The sequence below is a fragment of the Pseudorca crassidens genome, chromosome 1, assembly GCF_039906515.1.
Source record: "Pseudorca crassidens isolate mPseCra1 chromosome 1, mPseCra1.hap1, whole genome shotgun sequence".
NCBI lineage: Eukaryota > Metazoa > Chordata > Mammalia > Artiodactyla > Delphinidae > Pseudorca > Pseudorca crassidens.
Genome location: NC_090296.1, coordinates 180,308,816 through 180,325,174, shown reverse-complemented (window position 1 = coordinate 180,325,174; position 16,359 = coordinate 180,308,816). Strand labels below are relative to the sequence as shown.

The following is a 16,359-nucleotide window of genomic DNA, read 5'->3' as shown; positions in this document are numbered from 1 at the left end:
GAAAGGGAGAGGGTTTCAGGATGACACTCAGGTTTCCACTGGAGCAGATGGATTGAAGTGGGGCCCCATTTCCTGAGGTGCAAAACTCAGAGAAGGAACATATTTGTGGAGGAAGAAAAGGAGTTAGTTTTGGACCCATTGAGTTTGAGGTACCTGCAGGACATCTATTTGGAGATGTTAAGTAGGCACTTGGATATGATTCTGGAATTCAAGAGAGACCTCTGGGCCAGAGATCTAGATTTGAGAGTCATAAGCTTAAAGCTGGTGCTTGAATCTAGAGAAATGGATGATATTACACAGGGAGAGATTTGAGAGTGAGGCCAGAAGGCTAACCAGAGTCCTAAAGAATGCAGTGTTGAAGGTTAACACCAAGTAGGAGAAGGAATTGGCAAAGGAGCTTGTGGAGAAATTGTCAGAGAATCAGATGAGAGCAGAAAATCAGTATCGTGACCTCAAGATACCCAAGAAGGGAGATGTCAGAGGTTTTGAGTGCTGCTGAGGGATCAAACAAGATAGGACTTAAAATGAACATTGGATTCAGTGACTGAGATAGATTACCCCTACTAGAGAAGTCTTCGTGGGGCAGAAGCCAGTTAGGGGTTGTCTGGGAGTAGGTGGGAGGTGAAGAAATGGAGATAGTGTTGGCAGTTCTTTAAAGTAGCTTAGCAGTGAGAGGAAGAAGAGAGGTTTGAGAGAGCAGCTAGAGAATGACTTCTGGTTCAGTGGTTGTGTGTGTGTGTGTGTGTGTGTGTGTGTGTGTGTGTGTGTGTGTGTGTGTGGTTGGGGAGACTTGAACAAGCTTAAACCTTGGCAGGAGGAAGCCATTGGGGAGGGCAGAGGGTAATTGTTAGTGTAATGCCCCCATAGCCTAATGAAGAGGGATCCCAAGGACAGACAGGAATTTAAGTCTGGGGAGTTGGAAGCAAGGGAAAATGCAGGTGTAGATGTAAGTGGATTTGTTGATTTGGTGGCAGGAAGTTGAGGGGGTTCTCATCTGAAACAGGAGGCAAGGTCTCATGTGGAATGTGATAGTAGGTGAGCTCAGGGATTTGAGAAGAGGGAGACTTGAAACAGTAGCAGAGAATGGGAGAGTAAGCTTCCAAGGAAGCAGTAAGATTGCTGCTTATTTGAGGTTGAAAACTGGATTCAGTAGCCTTAATAATATTCTCTTTTAAAATTTTGTTCAGTATTGTTCATTGGTGCATGCATAGAGGAGACAGAACAGGTTTTATCTGAGATTGGTATTTACTAAGCAGATAAAACAGAAGGAAAAGGGACAAGGGAATTTAGGGTATTGGGAAACAGCAGTTAAAATGAGAAACTATGGATTCTAAGCTGAGTAGGACGGGATGTGAAGAAAGGAGGAGGCTGATTGAAAGGGAGAAAGTAGTGGTCTAGAGATCAGTGTGGTGGAAATACAGGCGTGATGGGAGTAATTGAGGGTGGGTGTGAGCTGGGAGGATAGAATATTGGTAGAGTGGGATGTCAGAATTAATTATTTCAGAAGTGGAGCAGTTTTGGACACTGACAAGGTCCAGTGTACGGCCAGCCCCTCAGGTAGAAGGCTGTAGGGGAGGGAAGAAAGTCATTAAACTGAGGCATCAGGGTGAGGGATGGGTCCTTTGTTTTGAGGGTGGAACATAACACAGAATGGTGGAGAGGAAAGCTTTTTTAAGTCAGGTGCCAAAGTCTTCAGTGTCAATCCTTGAAAGCAGAAGCTGATGATTATCATATGGATGAGTCGTATCGGATGGTACACCCAATTACCTTGAGGCTCCGTGAACAAGAGTTTTTATGAAGGAGCAGAGGAAGCACAGCTGGGAAATAGTGGGGATCAGTGAGGATGCCAAGTCAACATTGGGATCTTGATTCAGTGTGGGAAGACAAACAGCTCCCTCTTGAGGGGGGGTGTGGGGGGTTTTGGGAGTTCCAGACAGCACATCGCAAAGGCTTCGGAGGAGAACAGGAGCGAGCAACTGTATTATGGGGGGAAAGGAAGCACTGGCTATGAGAGTGAAAATGAAATGTGGGAGGAGCTTGTATCTTTGACAGTGGCTGGGGAAACCAGAATGTGAGATGTTAATGGATACGATTCTGGCATAGGTGAAGGGGCATTGCAGTTTAGTCATGGCTTACAGGGGACCTTACTGTGATGTGTGAGTGGACGGTAGCAGTTGTGAGGAGCAGCAATGCAGCTGCTTGGTCCAGTGCTGGGATAGGAGGTTAGTGGATGATGCCAAGTGTGGCAGGGAGGATGAACGGGGGTGGCGGGGAGGGTGGTGCTGCTAACCTTCCATTTCTGCCTTTCCTCACTAGGAGGCTCAGGGCCTCATGGCATCCTCATCTGGCTGGTATTTAGCTATATGGATTTTTTGGTAGTTGGTGTGGTACTGACTCACATACAGACACATGATTCTAACTTTGGAGTTTGAATGGATAGTGATGCTCTTGACTGAAAGAAGGAATATAAGAGAAGGGATAGGTGTCTGTGAAAACTCCAGGTTAAGTTGCTCACTGTGGGGGGGAAGCACAAATACAGATTTGGGAGTCAAATGCATCTAGGATTGAGGAAGCCATAGTATGTAGACTGAAAAAAGTAAAAGGGCAAAGGATTGAACTCTGGGGAATACCCAGGAAAAAAAGGGAACAGTGAACGTGAGTGCATGAAATAGTGTGTATAAAACACTTTCATGTGTAAAAGAGTTTGAAATGTTTAATAACTTACGAAGTCTTTCATTATATCTCAAAAAACAACTCCTGAATAGCTTAGGTTTACCTTTTTAAGCATTAGTGCTTTTTTTGGTGGGAGTCTTCCTAGATTCTATTATGTATACTCCTCTTTCCTTAAATTATACAAAGTATAATTATTTTCTTTCTTAATGACTCAGGATAGTTATTGTAAATATCAGTTATTGAATTTTAACTCATAAATTCTTCAATTTCCTGAATATAAAGAACTAGGAGACTTTACCCTGTATGGGCCCAAATTGCTACACACTTGGAATTCCTTTTTTAAAAAATAATTTAAAAAAATTTTATTAAAGTATAGTTGATGTACAATATTATATAAGTTACAGGTGTACTAATACAGTGATTCACAATCTTTAAAGGTTCTACTCCATTTTTACTTATTATAAAATATTGGCTATATTTCTTGTGTTGTACAGTATATCATTGTAGCTTATTTTAAACCTAATAGTTTGTACCTCTTAATCCCCTACACCTATTCTGTCCCTCCGGCTTCCCTCTTCCCACTGGTAACCGCTAGTTTGTTTAATATATCTGTGAGTCTGTTTCTTTTTTGTTATATTCAGTAGTTTGTTGTATTTTTTAGATTCCACATATAAGTGATATCATGGAGTATTTGTCCTTCTCTGTCTGACTGATTTCACTTAACATAATACCCTCCAAGTCCATCCACGTTATTGCAAATGGCAAAATTCCATTTTTTATAGCTGAGTAGCATTCCCCTGTGTATACAGACCACATCTTGTTTATCCAGTCATCTGTTGATGGACACTTAGGTTGCTTCCATATCTTGGCAGTTGTAAGCAGTGCTGCTGTGAACATTGGGGGTGCATGTGTCTTTTCGAATTAGTGCAGGGGGTTGGATATACACCCAGTAGAGGGATTGCTGGGTCGTGTGGCAGCTCTCTTCTGAGTGTTCTGAGGACCCTCCACGCTGTTTTCACGATGGCTGCACCAACTTACATTCCTACCCACAGCCACACTTGGAATTCTTGACCTGTTTATTATATTCTGTATATTTTCTCCTCCCCTTACCCTATCTCCAGCTGTCACTTCTTATATCCAGTATGTTTAGAAACCAGATAAATGAGAATTGCATTTAAAATTAAATTGAATGGGCTTAGAGTACCAACTAGGTACTCCTCATTTTAGAAGTTTCAGTTTACGAACTTTGGGCCATTTGTTTTGCCTGTTAACAGGTAACTCTTGGTTATTGTCTCGTTCTTGACTGAATTCTAAGATATCAAACAGTTGAAACGTTGTACAGTGTAGACGCTGAAGGACCTAGAGTAAAGGAGCGTCTGAGTGATGTGGACATTTCTTCTCTCCAGATTATTAAAAGCAGTTCTTAATCTGGATCCCCCCTGCCTTTCTGGCCATACTTTCACCTGTCTGCTCTGCCTCTTCCCCGCTAGATGTAGATAGGCTCCCCCGAGGGCTCCCCCACGCCTCACCACATTCCCTACTACAGTCGGCTACTCTATTTTCCAGACATTCTCCGTATTTTCCTTCCTCTCATGGTCCTCCTGTCCTTTTCTACCTGGTGAAATTCTTCTCATCCTTCAGTATACAACTCACATGGCCCCATCCTCAGGCCCACTTCAACATTCCTTCCTATGTTTTCCAAAGCATTTCGTACATAACATCCTTCACACAGTTTAAGAAGTGTTCATTACTGGTCTAACTGATAGAATTTACCAATAAGCTAAGTTTTTCTCAAATTTTAATATATATCAGAATCTCTTGGATGTAAAAAATTAGACCCCTCAGAAAGTTTGAATCAGTAGATTTGGGGTTGAGTCTGGGAATCTGCCTTTTTTTTGTCTTTACAAGTGTATTTGTTAATTCTGATACAGGTTGTGCGAGGACTATACTTTGAGAAACCAGGGCCCAAGTGGTGAATGATTTCCTTCAGGGCAAGGACTGTGACTTAACTTTTGTATTCTCAGGGCCTGTCATGTATTGTAGATGGTGCTAAAGGAATGTTCCTGAGGTGGGGAAGGCCTTTCAGCGTGTAATGTTTGAGTGGAGACTCAAGTTCTTGGCAGAGCCTAAAGAGAGCTTTTTTTTTTTTTTTTTTGGCGGTACGCGGGCCTCTCACTGTTGTGGCCTCTCCCGCTGCGGAGCACAGGCTCCGGACGCGCAGGCTCAGCGGCCATGGCTCACGGGCCCAGCCGCTCCGCGGCATGTGGGATCTTCCCGGACCGGCTCGCAAACCTGTGTCCCCTGCATCGGCAGGCGGACTCAACCACTGCGCCACAAGGGAAGCCCCTAAAGAGAGCTTTTAATAATGGTGTAAGAAATAGCATAAGACAACATTTCTCAAGTTCTTCCCAAAACACTTCTGCTAGGACTTGCTTTGTGGGAAGAGGATCTAGGGGAGTCAGATACTTCTGGAAAATGCTGCCTATTGGATCTGCACCCTCCACCCTTCTCAAGTCATACTGAAATATTCAAGCTTCTGAGAAAATTCTGCAGCAAAGAAACCCTTTTAATCCCGGATATTTCGACCTCTAACTAAGCGTTTCCCCCTTACCCTCTTTTCTCAGATAATACCTTTTCATATCTTGCAGAATTAAGTGTTCTAGGTATTCTCTTTGGGAACTGCTCACAGCAAAAGTAGAACCGCAGGAATTGGCTGTTTTTGCAGGGGCATGGCCTCTACTTACCTAGAATTGGGCAGTCCATGTTGGGAAATAATAAGAAAAGAGATAAAGGAATTGGGGAATGTTGAGGGAAAGACATTTTTTTCATAGTAGACTCTAGATTTTTATTTTTATAATTGCTCTAAATTGTCATGTTCAGTTGTAAGTATTAAAATGTCTGAATAGGGAGAAGTAATTCTAGGTGTAGTATAGACTACAGCAGACAGCTTTGAGAACAGAAGACTTGAATTCAGGTAATGTTTGTTGAAATGCAAAAGAAGGTATTAAGTAGATGAAGGATCTGTAGGGTCTGGTTACTAATCAAATCTGGGAAAAAAGATCTGGACATGTCAATTCAAAGTTCTGATTTACCTGCATACTTTCTGCATATATGTTTAGTCTACTAAGGTGAAAAAAACACACTATATTATTGACAACTGAAAAGATATACAATAGCAGGGAGTAGTTCCTATAAGTTTTTGGAATTTGATTTTGCTTATTTTTTGTTTGCATTTTATATTTTCTAGTAGTAGGGTAACATTATAATATGGTTTACCATCTATCTAGAAAGAGTCTATATAGAAATAATTAAATTGAAATTATAGGCAAAAAGATTATTGCATAAGTTTTTCCTGGAAAAATTAGATTCTCCTCTTTAAGTAAAGGGAGAGCTGCAGGACAAATGGTCAACTCTGAGTGATTCAATTTGACAGGCTTTTTTATCAGAAACTACTTAGTGCTAACAAAGCAGATACATCTTTATATTGTAACACATTTAATTTAGACAATGTGGAAGTTCTTTCATATTACATCATAATGTAAAGCAGGTTTATTAGGCCATGAGAGTCATAGAATATTTAAACTTCATGTAAAATATAAAACCTAACTTTATCACTAATTTATGCAAGAGGGCTTAAAATAACTATCAAGGAGGCTTTATTATAAGATTAAATTTTTTTTTAAATAAACTAATTCCATGGAACATTTTGTAGTGCTCCCTTGGTAATGTTCATACCCAGTGAGCAGAGAAGGTGCCTTTAAGTTTGGAGAGTTAGGACTCTGCCACTGAGTCTATTTCTTGAAAATATAAAGTAGTACGATTGGATGATAGAAATGAATATCAATCAGAAAGCCAAGTGAAAACAGATATTTCAGATATTCAGATAGGGCCTTAATACTTCTTCCTTTTTATTGTCTTTCCAGACAAATGACCATGGAAATTGACTCTCAGCAGGATGGAAGTATACCAGATTCTGTGGCAGAGAGCGAATCTGCTCACATGCAGATGCAGACTGGTCAAAATTCAATCCCCACTTTAGCTCAGGTAAACTTAATGTAGGCAACAGGCAGGCACCAATGAAAATTAGCCTGTATGGGAATGAGAATTGTGTGCAGATTCTGTTTTCTTGCAGTTGGTCTTAAGTTTCCCCTATTCCCCGGTTATCAGCCATTCTTACTGATTTGACTTGGAAGAGAAGATACGTGTTTGAATTACTTTTGCATTGTAACAGACACTATGTAAAGGAAAAACAAAATCCCCTCCATAGTATGTGTGTAATCCTAGTATCCATAGTATGTAATCCTCAATTTATTATTCGAGAAGTTCAGTAATTCCACATTGAATTCAATTCAGTAGTTTTATATTCTTAGCTATAAAGATGGCAGAAATCTTGCCATTTGTCCAGTGTATATTTGGTTTAATCTTTACTTTCTTTTTAGTTAGGTCTTAAACTTTGAATTAGTTTCATTTAGAGACCACTGATATGAGTTAGTGTTTGTTTTTCAGCTCTTATTTTTGGATATCTATAAAAATATGTAGTAAAAACAATCACATTTATTTAGTTCATCAAATACTTACTGAATCCTTCCTGTATCTAGGCACTATTCTAGATGTGTGGGGTATGTATTTCCTGGCCTTGACATCTCACGGTTTAGTGGGGTAGAGGTGTTTGAGGGGTAATTCTCGCTGTGTAAGAAGTATTGTGGGGAGGGAGGAAGATGCAAGAGGGAAGAGATATGGGGATATATGTATTCATAGAGCTGATTCACTTTGTTATACAGCAGAAACTTACACAACATTGTAAAGCAATTATACTCCAATAAAGATGTTAAAAAAAAAAAAAAAAGAAGAAGTACTGTGAGATGTTACATAGGAATGATTGAGGCGTGCAGCGGGGGAGCAGCCGGTTGACCAGGAGTGCTTTGTAGAGGATTTTACTTTTGAGCTGGACACAAAGCGTGAGTAGAGGTTGACGGGTGGAGGAGAGGGAAGCATATTCTAGGCCAGGGAAGAATGTACAAAGGCAGAGGATGGGGGTGGGAGCTGCAGCGTTGAGGCCAAGTGGAGCCGCGTGTCTGGCCTGGGAAGTTGAGCTGGTCAGGGTAAGCAGAGGGTGGTAAACATTTGGGAGCGTGGACCATCCTGTGTTCTAAATGTTCCTGAGACATTTTTCAGTGTTCACTGTGTTTAAGACACCAGCGACTGTGTGCGGGTTGGATGGGGACCTCAGCGAGCTGGGAGCGGGTTGGGGGGTTGGGGGGTGGACATCATTTGAGTGGCATCATGGTGATGTGGGGTGCGAGCAGTGGAGAGACTCCTGCAGTATCTTGAAGGGAGAATAGAAACGACCGGATGGCTGCCTGGAGAGCCCTCGGGAGCGCCAGGCACCTCCTGGGTTGTCTCCGGCCAGACTGGCTCCTGTGAGGCCTCTATTTTCCCAAGACACCCACGCACCCAGCCTGCTTTTCTTTCCTCTTTCAAGTTCCCGACACCCACTTGCTCCCTGGGGTTTTCTCCTCACAAGTGCTTTGTGGAGCTACATCTCCATGGCAACACCCTTCTTTGTTACCCCGGAAAACAGGCATTCAGACCTTTGCTATTTTTTAAGAAAGCAGCCTTTTTCTTATTAAAAAAATGCATGTTCATTGTACAGAATTGATAAAATGTGTATTATTAGAAGAAAATTAAAGCTAACTATAGTCTTAACATCCAGAAATTTAATTGTTGTTAGCATTTTGGTGTTTATCCTTTAGTCTTTTTGTCTGTGAAAATAGAAGAGAATGCACATATATCTTTTGGTGAATTGGGGGTGTTCTAGAGTTTTTATAACTATGATTCTTGGTCTATAATTCTGCCCTTTTGCTGAAGTGGTAGTTGAAAGCAAATCTTCCTTCTGCCGCCACTTCTCTCCCTTTAGGTACTGGTTTTCTGTCCTCCACACATGCAGTTTCCTCCGGCCTTCTGGGCCTGCACAGTCAAAACAACAGATCTCCATTGTCTAACAGTGATAGTTGGCAGTTCTGAGGACCTTCAGCCGGGGTGACACCCAGCCCTGTGAGCCTCAGTCAGAAGTTGCTAAAGAGGTCAAGTAATATGAAGTCCAAAAAATAACCTTGGATTTATGAGGTTTTGGAATTGAATAGGTCCAGTGAACAGAAACCTAGCTTTAGTAGGTTAGAGAATAAATAAGAGGGAGAGGAAATTGGAAGTATAGATTCTTCAAGAAGTTTTTCTGTGAAATAATAGATAAAGATGGGTCTGTGAAACAAAGGAGTGAGAACTGGGGTGTGAGAAAGCTGGGAGTGTTAAATAAAATAGAAGGGGGGAATAGAGGCTTGTGAGAAGGCTGAATCACAGAACTAGAAAAAGGCTGTGGTTTACATTTACAATGTTTATTACTTCCTTAAAAACCTCAAATATATCAAATGTGGATAGTCATTAAATCTGGATAGCGAGTTCATAGACCTGCTATGTTATTCTGTTTTCTCTATATTTAAAATAGTTGATCAAAAAATAAATTATGGTTTTTGTCTTTCACATACTAGGAATGTTAAGAGATTAAGAAGAAATCTGTATGCTGAGTCATTGATTCTTTTGGTTAACTAAGAGTTATCCTCCATGGATATGAGGCCATAAATCCTCTATGGATCATGATATTTTGCAGAATTAGGACACAGTTCTTAGCAGTCAGAATTTTCTAAACGTAATTATTAGTTTAGATTCTTGTGATGCCTGAAGCAGTTTATTTATGAGTATTCATTATTATTATGCAGTATTATATAATAGAAGGATTAGAAAATCAAACTGAAATTTTATTAAGCCTATAATGTATGCTAAAAGTGACTGACTCTTCTGAATAATTCGCAATGTCATTGTATGTACTTGCCACTTACTTCATTTAAACTAGAGGACTGTGAATTCTCAGATGTTTTAGACTTAAGTTCAGGTTTGTGTAAAGAGGAATTTATAACAGTTACTTTCCTTTTTACATGGTCTAATTATCATTAAGTAGTGTCGGAACGAAGGGTGTAACCAGAAGGTTCAGGGTGTAACCAGAAGGTTCAGCGGGTTTGATCCTTTGCCTCTGGTCATTTGATAGTGGTAGTTTTGAGTATCCTGGCCTTTCCAGAGCTTCTGTTAATCAAGTTAACACTGAAAATTGTCCCAGTTACGAAGATCTGAAAACTTGAGCTTGCTCTTGGCCCTCACACCTCTGCTCTGCTGACTGATTGAGGGAGGCTGGAGTTCTCAGTTTTCAGTTTTTCTGTTTTATAACTTCCCAGATATCAGTGGAGCCTTTCGCTTCTAACTGTATCCAATAGTGAATAGAAGTCACGTGGTGACAGTGTCAAAGGGCTAGAGGCTGGAGTGGCAGATCATCGAGGTTGAGTACTGTGACTTGGATTTCTTCTTGCCTGAGTTAGTTTTTAAAGTAGATTTGTTTGTTTGTTTGTTTAATTGAAGCTGGAATCTTGTCTGGTAAGTGTGTGTGTTGATACATATATAAGACTAGATTCTACCCCCATCCCCACCCTTCCCCCCTGGAAAAACTCTTGGTGGTAAATGGAAGAGTCTATTTTATATAACCAAGCCAGGAGGAAACCCTTTCCTAAAGCTAAAACGGTGAAAAGCAAAATTACTGTATATACAGGTAGTTTTTAAAATAATACAGCCTTTGGAAATAATATAATCCTTAAATGGGTAATGGGAAGTTATCATTTCTTTTGTGATGAAAGATTTCAAACATATACAAGAGTAGAATAATTCTCCCGCATATATATGTAGAAACTTAAAAATTACTAAGATTTGGTAGCACTTGCTTCATTTATCTTCTTTTTTTTCTTTTTGTCGAAGAATTTTAAGCAGCTCTGCAGATCTCAAACATCACGTCATGTCATTCCTACTTTCTTCTGGGTATGCAGCTCTTAAGAGGTTACGGACATTTTCCTATATAACCAAATGTCATGATCATACCTAACAAAATCGAGCATAATTCCTTGGTATAATATGCAGTCCATGCTCGCATTTCCCCATTCATCTCACAAATGTGTAATCTACTCTGAAGGCAACAGTGGTAGCACCTTGAACTTTTCTTGTTCCACGTCTCTTGGGAATTAATAATGCTGCCATGAAACTCAGGGTGAGCGCGGTAATCCAGATGGAGCCTCAGGAGACGATGTGCTATCTGGAGCTTCATGCCTTATAGCTGCTGATGCAGCCTGTGGCCTGAGTATGACACCTCGAGTTGGAAAGATAAATAACCCTATTTTGTAAATGGCCAATTCTCGAAGTTTCAGCACAGATAGGAAAGGAAAGGTGAAAGGAGCAGAATCACAGGGGTCATAGAGCTGGAAGGAAACTCGAGATATCAGGGTCAGCGTAGTGCTTCGAGAGAGTTAGTTCTAATATAAAATTTAACCTTTCCGAGAACCTCTGTATTTTTGGAAACAAGGAGACTCTGTGGAGCAGAGGAAGCCACTAGGGAATGTTGTGCAGAGATTATACTCTGCTAACCTCCTTTCTATTTTTTTTTTTTTTTTGCGGTACGCGGGCCTCTCACTGTTGTGGCCTCTCCCGTTGCGGAACACAGGCTCCGGACGCGCAGCCTCAGCGGCCATGGCTCACGGGCCCAGCAGCTCCGCGGCACGTGGGATCTTCCCAAACCGCGGCACGAACCCGCGTCCCCTGCATCGGCAGGCGGACTCTCAACCACTGCGCCACCAGGGGAGCCCTAACCTCCTTTCTTATCCTCTCTGCTGTAAATGCAAACAGTACGTAAAGAAGCATCTTAGAAGAAAGCAGGCCTGGTGTGCAGTGAGGGATTGGAGTAGGAATGATTTAACAAGGGATAGGTTTCAGTGTATGACTTGTGTGTTTTCTGTTTCAAACTGGTGGAAAATTGGAATGGCATTTCTCATTGTTTTGGCCAGCTGTGCCAAAAATCCATGTTCTTGGTCCTAAGTAGGACCAGGAAGAATATGGATGGCTATCGAAAAAAAAAACAAGCAACATACAAGCAACATTTGCTATTGATAATTGGTCAGCAACATCATATTTGTATATTAAAGTTGGTCTGTATCATGTTAGGTTGATTTGGTATACTTACTGTCGGCTGAGTACATCTAGTTCAAGCTCAGTGTTTTGTCCTGGTTCTTTATTGGCTGCATTGGACCTTCATTGCTGCGCGCGGGCTTTCTCTAGTTGTGGTGTGTGGGGGCTACTCTTCGTTGCGGTGCTCGGGCTTCTCACTGTGGTGGCTTCTGTTGTGGAGCGCGGGCTCTAGGCGCATGGGCTTCAGTAGTTGCGGCACGCGGCCTCAGTAGCTGCGGCTCGTGGGCTCTGGAGCACAGGCCTAGCAGTTGTGGCACACAGGCTTAGTTGCTCCATGGCATGTGGGATCTCCCCGGACAAGGGATTGAACCCGTGTCCCCCGCATTGGCAGGCAGATTCTTAACCACTACGCCACCAGGGAAGTCCAAGCTCAGTGTTTAATTGAATCTTGTTTTTTAAACCTCAATATGCTGATTCCCTGACTTGAGGGGCTCTTAACTGAAAGAGAAGAAGTTCCTCTTAAGATTTTGAAATAAAAATTTTCATTTTATTGTTGACTTTCTATTGCTTCTTAATTTTATGTATTCCTTCCCCTGGTTATTTTTAATTGCCCTAATTAAAATTTTTTGAACATAACATTTGTATTCACTTAGAATTAGTTCTAAAAATTAACAAAAGTTAGGAGGAAAAAAATAGAACAGTGAATTTTTTTCAGTAAATGCTAAATCTTTGTTGTTGCTTAGTCAACTAATGCAAGAAAATATACTGCTTTGAAATGTAACTCATTCTTGAAGGTAATTCAAGGTTAAAGGGATATAAGTAAAAATAATTTGTGAACTGTTAATATTAGTCACCATTTTATTCAATTTGAATAAGAATTTGTTATATAATCTGTACTCATATTTTGATAACTTTGTGTATAATAGCTAACAGATTTCTTTAAAGGTTGGCTTTTGGCTTTAGAATATACTCTGTGTTTTCATCCCAGTGTGTTAAATGATACTTTTCTTTGAATGAAAATCGGTGTTTCAAAGGTAATTTCAGTAGGTATAAAGCAGTCAAAGTCAAATTTCAGAAAAAGGTTTTGTTTTTATACACCTTATAATCAGAAAAAAAATGCGTACAAATCTGTTTTGGTGTTTGAGAGACTGTTAGAGATTTTCTGTCATTTGTAATGATTTTCTATGAGATTTGGGTACTTTTTGTTTGATGTTCAAGTCTTCCTTCTTAGTTTTAGTAACAGGTAGTTTGTCGCTAGTGGTAATGGCAAAATAACTGAGAATAAACAGTTATTCTCTTTATCCTTTTCTCTGACTTTTTTCTAGTTAAAGAGTAGGTTGGGGGGAGGAGATACAAGGGAGCTGTTGTTTAAGGGGTATAGTTTCAGATTTGCAGGATGAAAATGTTCTGGAGATCTGTTTCACAACAGTGTGAATATACTTACTACTGAAGGGTACACTTAAAAATGGTTAAGATGGTAAATTTTATATTATGTATTTTTTACCACAATAAAAAAAACAAGGGCTTCCCTGGTGGCACAGTGGTTGGGAGTCCGCCTGCCGATGCAGGGGACACGGGTTCGTGCCCCGGTCCGGGAAGATCCCACATGCCGCGGAGCGGCTAGGCCCGCACAAAATTATTTTCTTAATTTTTATACATAGTTTTAAGTAAATACTTATTAGACTGAATTCTTTGATTCTTTACCTAAAATAATTGAAATACTAATTTCATTGGTTGACCATTAAATGAGATGACTTATGTGAAGCCCAAACACCGTGCTTGACACAAAGTCCACGTGCAATAAACGTTCGCTTTATTCATTATAGTAACCTCATATGGTTAGAATAGTAGTGGCCAGGCTTTGAGGTGAAGTGGCTTATGCTAGTTTAAAGATATATCGTATCAAGGGCTTCCCTGGTGGCGCATTGGTTGAGAGTCTGCCTGCCGATGCAGGGGACGCGGGTTCGTGCCCCGGTCTGGGAAGATCCCACATGCCGCAGAGCGGCTGGGCCCATGAGCCATGGCCGTTAAGCCTGCGCGTCCGGAGCCTGTGCTCCGCAACGGGAGAGGCCACGACAGTGAGAGGCCTGCGTACCGCAAAAAAAAAAAAAAAATATCGTATCAGGACTTCCCTGGTGGCACAGTGGTTAAGAATCCGCCTGCCAGTGCAGGGGACATGGGTTCGAGTCCTGGTCCGGGAAGATCCCACATGCCGTGGAGCAACTAAGCCCGTGCGCCCCAGCTACTGAGCCTGTGCTTTAGAGCCCGCAAGCCACAACTACTGAGCCTGCGTGCCACAACTACTGAAGCCCTCGCGCCTAGAGCCCGTGCCGCACAATAAAAGCCACCGCGATGAGTCGCCCGCGCACCGCAACAAAGAGTAGACCCCGCTCACCACAACTAGAGAAAGCCCGCGCGCAGCAACGAAGACCCAACACAGCCAAAAATAAATAAATTTATAAGAATATATTGAATCAAAAATTCATTCTAAAGTAATATAAATCTATTTATGCTTAAATAGGCCTCCAGTGGGTATAGAGAAGAAAAGCTGATATGTAGTTGTTTTATAAGCAAAGTTCTGATAAATTGGTATATTTTATTTTACTAAATTTTATTTATACCAAATTTTTGTACTTCGGATTTATTTTAGAAATTTTAAAACGTTGCAAGCATTCCTTCGCAACATTTTGGCTCTGAAAATCTAAACTAAAATTTATTACTAGATTTTTGATTTCATGGTGAGACCAAGTTTCATTATACTGTTTTTTTAGGAGCTAAATTCTTAGACTTTTCTATTTATAAACTCTAATCTTTGGACTAAAACTGAAAAAACTTAAGGATGCAATTTGGTCTGGCCATGTTTTGTCACTGATTCAGATTTTGACTTCTACTTTCATGCAAATCCTTGATTCTTCTTTCTCCACCTTAATTTTGAGGAATATTTTAAAAAATATTTTAATCTTTCCAAATCAAAGGATTAATATCAATACATGTAAATTAAGCTCTACATTCTTGACCAAATTATTTAAATGAAATGTAACAATAATAAAAATAACAAGAGTGAGCGTTTATTGAATATTCAATATGTGCCAGACGCTGTTCCATGCTTTACACATATAGCTCAGCTCTCACAACAGCTCTGTAGAAAGGTACTGTTTTTTTTCATTCTCTTTTGCACTTGAGGAAACTAAGGTACAGAGAGGGTGAATAACTTGTCATAGGTCACACAGTTAATAAAAGGCAGAACCCAGGCACCTGGCTTTAGATTTCATTAAGCATTTCTATTACTTGTAATACGTAGGTACTCAGTGTTGAACCAGACCATTTCAGATAGCATTACCTGGGAAAATGCATAGTTAGCAAAGAGTAATCATAAATATATGCTACATCTAGCTACTGTATATATAATACTATATATATATGCACAGTACTATGCAGTAACTATTGTATGTATACATATATACTGTGTACTGTTACTCCTTCATTATTTAGTGGCAGATAAGATAGTATCATATTTAGATCCCAACTCAGCTTCTGACCTTGGATATATGAAGAGCATAGAAAAGTTAAATTTTATCCATTTTGATGTATTAGTAACTGGTCCATATAAATCCTGGCACCAATAGCTAGTCTGTGTCTTGAGCAGTAATTCTGGGGCCAAGAGTACAGGAACACCCAGAGCTTTAGAATTATGTCTTATAAACTGATGGGGAAGTCAGTCTCATTGCCTTTGGTAAAATCAATTTATTGAGTATCTTCCTGGCAATAAGTCAGTTAATTATCATATCCACCAAATGTGGGGCAATAGTTATTGCTATTTTTTATGTGTGGAAAAAAAGTACATAAAATCTGCAGTCTTAAGTTCAGGTGTACAGTTCAGTAGTGTTAGGCATATTCACATTGTTGTGAAACAGATCGCTAGAACTTCTTCATCTTGCAAATCTAAAACCCTATACCCATTAAATAGCAACTCCCGTTTTACTCCTCCCCTCAGCCCCTGGTAACCGCGATTCTACTTTCTGTTTCTATGATTTGACTACTTTTAGATCCCTCAGATAAGTGGAATCATCAATATTTGTCTTTTTGTGACTGGCTTATTTCACTTAGCATAATGTCCTGAAGGTTCAGCTATACAGTATGTGATAGGAATTCCTTCGTCCTTTGCGTGTATATACCACATTCTGTTTATTGTTACTATTTTTTAAGGTTGCTTTTGCTTAGTCAGTACTCTTTAGGACTTATACCAAGTGATTGGTAGAAGAATTAAGGTAGAATAATTCAAGTGAATTGCAGTTTTCTGCATAGACATTCCTGAGTTGATTTTGGTCAGAAATAGATTAATATGTAGTTTGGAGAATAAGTGGTTTTAGGCATTCATTCTGTAGCTTCTGGCTTTTGGCACGTGCATTTCCTATTCATTACTAGAAATGATGTGTATCATTGTTAAGAGTCCAGTGTTTGCCCTTGTAAGACATCTGCTGGGTAAATGCCATTTTTGGCTCAGGATCTCACTGCAACTTACTTCACTATGTACATTTACTACTTTGTAATGCAATTGGCTAGAAAATTATGATCAGTTTTAGTTTCAGTCTTACGGAAACCAAGATATAAGATTGATTTTTAAACAACTAGAGC

The 16,359-nt window shown here is 40.2% G+C and overlaps 1 protein-coding gene across 29 annotated transcripts in view; it reads left to right on the top strand.

Annotated features, from left to right (window-relative positions):
- The window catches only part of CREM (cAMP responsive element modulator), a 99,755-nt gene that overhangs the window by 11,169 nt on the left and 72,227 nt on the right, over positions 1–16,359 (top strand). For all 29 annotated transcript variants that reach the window (XM_067701866.1, XM_067701885.1, XM_067701832.1 and 26 more), the window contains one exon: positions 6,597–6,717. In XM_067701866.1, the coding sequence (XP_067557967.1) occupies positions 6,597–6,717 (121 nt within the window). The remainder of the gene's footprint in view (positions 1–6,596; positions 6,718–16,359) is intronic.